General features: G+C 35.1%; 1 protein-coding gene across 2 annotated transcripts in view; it reads right to left on the reverse strand.

Annotated features, from left to right (window-relative positions):
• Window positions 1–5,580, reverse strand: part of LOC106466221 (Ca(2+)/calmodulin-responsive adenylate cyclase-like) — a 94,467-nt gene extending 88,887 nt beyond the window's left edge. For both annotated transcript variants that reach the window (XR_002612142.1, XM_013926470.2), the window contains exons 1-2: window positions 5,392–5,580; window positions 4,194–4,817 (exon numbers count right to left, since the gene is read on the reverse strand). Coding sequence is in view for 1 of the 2 variants with exons in the window: in XM_013926470.2 (XP_013781924.1) it covers window positions 4,194–4,781 (588 nt within the window). In the remaining variant the exon portion in view is untranslated. The remainder of the gene's footprint in view (window positions 1–4,193; window positions 4,818–5,391) is intronic.
• Between the last annotated feature and the right edge of the window lie 1,401 nt (window positions 5,581–6,981).

The following is a 6,981-nucleotide window of genomic DNA, read 5'->3' on the forward strand; positions in this document are numbered from 1 at the left end:
ACTCTATATACGTGTGTGTGTGTGTGTGTGTGTGTGTGCACTTCTTAAAACCTAGACAAAAATAATTTATATTTGCAAACACACACACACACATACTATATCAACATTTGCATCCGATATTGTGTGTAATGAGCAAATACCGTTTGCTCTGCACACATAACCTTTGCTCATGAATTAACCATACATTTTCCAACTGTTTGTGCATCACTTGTTTGTCTGAGCATTCTAACTTATGGCTTAAGGCTCTTCGACTTGTAATATATTGTCTTATATCCTGCCATATGGAGACCCCATATATTAAGACCCTACCACACATATGGTAGGGTCTTAATATATACCCATAAAAACAAAATATCTGAATTAGGGCTAACGTAACCTTGAATATTTTTAGTGCTCAAGTATAAAGCCTAGTTTCCGATTTCAGCTATCCCTCATTGCAAGCTGTGAAGCTTATATGCGGAACTGCATTAGATTCACATAAGTGAGAACAATGACGTTTTCTTCGACCGATGAAACGAGAAAAGGGTCACGAAATGGGAAAATAAAAATGAAATACTCACTTTTCATCACATTTAAAGGGCTGATTACAAACCGTCTCTCGTGGTGCAAAAAAAAAAAACGACTTTACGAAACGCCACAAATTGCAATTTTGTTTCGGATTTTCGCGCAAACCAACATTACGTCTATAGCCGTCCCTAAATTTCAATTGATATACTAGATGCAAAGCAGCTAGTCATAGGCACCCACCGTCAACCATTGGGTCACAAATTTCAGATGTAACCGTTGTCTTCAATACATTTCTTTCCAGTGTAAGTACCGATGTAAAACTAGTCACCAGTGGATAAAACTCGCAAAAGTTTATAACAAAATAATGTTTTTCTATGAAACCCATTAAAAACGCATCACTATAAACTTTCTCTTTTATCAGTCATTGTTAGGTAAATACGTTTAACATAAATCTAGTTTTTATATAATAAAAAACAGTACAAATGAGAATACTGATATGTGAAAGTTATGTAATGAGTCACACAAAATGAAGTTTAACGAGATAAACATTTCTGTTTAGTTCAGAATAATCTATCATGTTTTTCAAAGTATATGACTAATCTAACTTTTTTAAACCAACGCACCCATATAATAACCAACATTTATTATTAAACAGTCATAAAAACGTATTTATTTTCCATTAATTGGCTTTACTACATATATCGAGTGACGTATATTACTCAACTGTAAAATGGGTGTACTAAGACCTATGGCAATTGATATGTAACACATTTTGTACCTGTACAATGCAATAGTTTGTTAATGTAATCTACACAGATCAAAAGTACGCAGGATTAGCAGAAAACGTTAACATTGGAAAAGAAACTAGTATATTTATTATTTGTTATATTTATAGCTGGTACAAACGAATGTGTTTTTGCAACTCGGAGAGCTACAAACTAGCTTATAATACAATAGTGTTAAAACGTATTCAACTTTAGAAAAATATGCAACTATAATATGCTATCATTTTTCGAAGTATCGTTAACTCTGTTTAAATATTTCGTTTCCTAAAATACGAATGACGTACGCGCGCCACAGATACTTAGTATTAACTATTCAGTATAAAACTTCGAAACTGAAATGTTAGGCCCTAGTTTTCTATATGTCCTGAAAAGTACTCTATTTTAAGAAATTCAAAACAGTACATGATATACCAGATGCCACCCCACACTGGTTCTCTGAGCGTGGTCACGTGCAAAATCTTCCCATGCTGCGACACGAGAAACCTTTCATCTGACAATCTTTTTAAACTTAGAATCGCGTCAAACAGACCCTTCACGAACGTGTATCCTGGCGGCAAGCCATGGAACTATAAAAACTTGAAATCAGATAAAAAATATTTAGATTAAAAAAAAGACGAGAAGGTTAGATAACTCTCCTGTTGATATTTAAAAACAGATAGCTTGTCACGAGGGCTAATGTTAACGTGTTGCCTGCTCTATAAGTTAGCCGACGCGGTCAGGTCACCACGGTTATACACTCACTGTGCACAGACTGGAATCCAGATTTCGTTGGTGCAAACAAGGCATGCAGTACTTAGAGAACGCAAAGATCCATTAAACTCTGCTTATGATTTATCTTTTATATAGATCGTTAACAGTATAGGTATAACGTATAGGTTCTATGTATTATACTGTTCTAAAAACGGAAAACAAAAACTAATTTAGAGGTTTCAGGCTTTAATCAGAGTTCAAGAAGTGCGCACCAGTAATTCAACCTAAATACTACTTAAAAATTTAAAAAACGATCTACTAATTCCAGCTTATTTTGTGAAAATGTAAAACTGGATTTTACTAGCCTGCTCAGCGCCATCTGTCAGTTCGCAGTAATAGTGAAGAACAAATCAAATACGAACACAAATCTCGAAGATGTTGTGTCTTAATGCTATATGCTATAATAATCCATGATGCAAAACAACATGTCCTGACCCCAGACCAAATCGTAGCTACATGTAATTGTTTTGTGTAACGTATATGCAGTCTCATTAGGTGACGTCTTTACTTTAGGTGTCTTGTGCGAGCCATTTTCACCACTACAAACCTGCATATCAGTTTCTTAGACAAACATTTTCGTTTTTAAAGGCACTTTAATCGTGGTGTAAGTTGGTATGAAGATAGTCAAGAAAACGAGATGCTAATCAAACAAACACGCCAATATACATCACTCATTTCCGTCTTCAAGCAGCACTGAAAATCTGTGAAACTTATTAGTAAATCGTTTGTCGTACGTACTTATACTTACATTTAACTTACGCAAGATACACAGTTAAAATCTATACATCGAAAGAATAAATAAAAAATGTTTTAGGAACATGAAAAATATACTTATACTGATATTAATTGGTATTTAAAGAGAGACTCTAATTACGAGAGAAATAACGGATAACTCCCACCCCCTACAAGCTTAGAAGAACCTGTCAATAAAGCACCAGCTTTGCGTGATGTCGAACTACGGTACAACCCAGTATCAGACCACATGGTCTTGCATTTTCACTTTAGAAAAACCTAAAAGCTCCATAAGAATTTGCCGCCTTCCCCCTAAAGTAAATCTCAAATGGTTTACTGTATCTAACTACTGCCACAGCGTATCTTAATTTTCAGTTAACACCACAATAAAAGGGCCGGCCATCTTATCACACCTTACATAATCAATAGTGACAAACCAATTAGTTTACTCGCCATCGCCCTAGTGGTGAAATATCCATCAGTGAAATGCCTCTAGCATAGCTTGAATTTCTAAATAAACTTTTGTCTAACGCGTTCCATTTACTTAAGGCCAGACGTTTAACGCAAGGAAATTCGAGCTAGTCGTTGCCATGCGAAACTGTGATTATTGGGAGCGACAAATATAAAAATTGCCAAAATACTGTTTTTGAAACACCTATTATTTGTCTTAAAAGCAGTGGTGTAACTACTCAAGGGACCCAACGAAAGCTAGACAATATGGCATATTTACTCTGCTTATATTTTTGGGGGAGCATTTATAAATTTTTGCGGGGTAAGCACAAAAATCGTAATTACGCCACTGCTTAAAAGTGTTTACATTCCGTTGAAACTTCCATAGTTATGAATATTCTCGCAGTACACTCGGATATTTAGAAGCACAATATCAAATTTCTGAAGAAACGGTAATACATATTTTAACGCTACGATTATGAATTGAATTTACTTGCATGAAAGATCAGAATTTCGAACAGTTCTAGTATTCACAAACATGTATATATTTAAAAAACGTCACTTAAACCAACTGTGAACATACTTTATAGAACAGTTGAAGTTTTGAAAACCTTAATTAAAGGACAAAAATATCTTGAAACTGCATTATTTCTTTTCTTTTAAAGAAATATTTAGACAGTATGTTGACATGTTAAATACTTTCATGTAGGCTTATCCTGCCTTCTGTCTAGTTTTGAAGATGACTGAACAGAAGGCAGGAGTGCACTAGACCTCACGACTCCGCTCTCAAATTTTTTAAAAATATGCAGATTCAACTTATTCTCTGTAATGTTAAATATTCATAAGTATCCAAATATACTGTTTACACTCCTGAAAGTATATATGCAAATTAGTCTTGTATATTGGTAATGATTATAAGTTTAACGATTTGAAAAATAAAATGTATAAAAATTATTTTAAAAAGCCTACCTGTTCCCACCGGAGTCCCGGAAATTCTTTCGCAAATACTGCACTCGTGCCAAAATGTGCACCAGGTAATATAATTCCTACGCCCAATGTCACCCACATCTTTAAGGGAAGCATGGTGTAAACCAAAAACACAACAAACACTATCTCCCAGACACCATCGGCCGAACTTTGACGTTCTCCCCACGTGCCGATACCCCATGTGCCATCAGAGCCAACGTTCACGGGGAGGTTTACAATGCAGAAAGTTACAAGGAAAAACATTATAACATAACACAATGCTAACAGATGGCTATCTTTCATATACTTTGTGTATGAAAATATCAACAGACCAATGAAAGTGATGCAATGTATTAAAAAATAGAGGTTTGCGAAGGTGGGTGAACGAATAAAGATAAAATGCAACACTGTAAGCACAGCACTTAGGAGAATAAATAACGCCAACACACTAACAATAGAAGACTGCTGCATCTTGAAGATATATCGTTGATACAATGTTTCCAGTTCGTCATTCTCGAATCTTCTTCTGTTTAACAGCCGGGAAAATGCCACCTTTCTATGTGTGTTCATCGCCTTCACAGAATGATCCATTTTGGAGTGATCCGATTAACTCTTGGTTCAGTTTTTCTGGAATGAAAGATAATTATTTCACTTTTTAAATCTGGATAAGAAGAACAGTTTTTCTTTTTATTTATTACTTTCGCCCCCTGTTGCGTTATACTCCCCTACTGTTGACATAAAATGTTCGCTACCAAGACACTGTTGGTCCTCATACTACAGTGTTATAACCACATTACGTTTGACATGTATATCAAATACCGGTACAACTTATAAGGCCTTTGATGAGTAGCAAACGTCACTCATTTTGATGTCAAGATATCGCTACCATAGGATTTATTGATATAACTGGTGTTATACACATTTTGATGTTTTAATCTAAAAAAAAAATTATTAACCCTAGTCTTGCTCTGTTTTTATCAAATAGAAACAGTTACATTAGATATGCTGTTCTTCCCGATTTCTAAGTTTCCTATATAATGTTGACCAACTACGAATGTTGTAGATGACTTTAAACCTACTTATGAGATGGCTCGCACCAGGCAACGCATTTTAATTCCTTTGTGAGTAGAGTTCTAAAACTAGTCGGTTCCGCAAGGCAAGCTACAGTCGCTTGGCAGCATTCCAGTTACTGTCCCCTTACCGTTTTAGTTTGATTCTCCAACATTGTAGACGCGGGAATATCTCCACTATCGTTGTTTCAGTAAATTTGTTCAAGGTATGAGATCCTCTGAACTCGTTCACGGGTCCGTAGTTCAACTATATTTATGTTCAATCAGCTACTAACTTCTATCAACAATCGTGAAGAACCGCGTGCGTCTACCACGATACTGTCCACCACAAGAATGTCTTAGCGTGAAATTGGCAACAGCGCCGTCTCGCGGTTGCCGCTCAAGGCGAAATACGCCTGCGAGTTATCTCGTGCTACTAGCTATCGAGAATATGAAAACGACAGAGGGGTGTGCGTGTTGTCTTTAGAACATATGTCGCCAAGCGATGGATGGAAGTTGCTGGGTTCTATTTAAAGATGTTCTAACTGATGATAATCCTGCACATATCTTGTTTAAAAGTACTGACATGATGGTCATGACAATTGTGTTTTTCCTTTAATCTAGAATCCTTACTTTTTCGTGCGCTGTCAGCATTTTTTGGATGCAAACAAGATAATTGAAGCAAGATGCAATAAGATTTTTAAAAAATCTATATCCTTGAGACTATTTTATTTGATACGGCCTGACAACGCCACAAGAAGCACAATAAATAGCTTATGATTTAATGTTGTTCTAAACAGTTTAAAGTGAAACAGAAAACCGTTAAACCAGCAGTTTGATGAAACACAAAACTAAACCGGTGAGAATGACAATCACGCTGTTTTCTAGTCATTCGAATTTTGTATTTTATTTATAGTATAACATTACAAATGGGCAAGAGAAAAAAGTTCTTGAAATATCGATCTTTATTGTACAATATCTATCAATCCAGTCTGCTTTTTATGTCACATGAGTAAGGTATAATAACGAATAAAAGCAGCTTACTTGATGTAAGAAGTACCGCTTTCATCGTTATTTTAAAAGTTATTGCCTGTTAAAGCTCCGTTTATTCGTATCTTTGAAAGATTTTTCTTTTCGGAAAGCCTAATATCGATATGTTTGCATTGTTTAATGTGGGTTTTATTTAAATAACTGTTAGATATAAGTTTTGTGTACCCTTGTTTAATAATGTAGCAATGTTATTTGTTTGGCTATGTGCAGGTACTTTGCAGGATCTGTATTTATAATTTATAAAAATATAGTTTCTTTGTAATTTCTTTCGGTCTTTAATTTCTACTTTTCTTGCGTCTGTCTTTCTAGGCGCTGATGTCTGAATTTTTATCAACTCTTAGTTTTATTAATATTATCACCTCTCTTATTTCATTCTAACTGCCAGTTGTCTATACCTGTTTGTGTATACTTTTCTCACGCTACATCAGTACTTTCTGTTACACATGCAAATTTTCAGTTGTTATGGAAATCTCATCCACATTGTAAATTTGTCCATTTCATGAAATGGTATCACGTCACATAATTACTTTTAATTTGATATTGCGCATGACATAAACAATCATATGGATCCATGATTCTGCTATACGGTTGGATAAGTATAGTGTTAAGCTTTGTTCTCAGGATTTAAATACTGTTACGTCTCCGTTTGTTAATTAACTTTCCGTAACTTCGTTCCGACGAAACTTAAGCGA

This window comes from Limulus polyphemus, unplaced genomic scaffold, assembly GCF_000517525.1.
Source record: "Limulus polyphemus unplaced genomic scaffold, Limulus_polyphemus-2.1.2 Scaffold2191, whole genome shotgun sequence".
Classification (NCBI taxonomy): domain Eukaryota; kingdom Metazoa; phylum Arthropoda; class Merostomata; order Xiphosura; family Limulidae; genus Limulus; species Limulus polyphemus.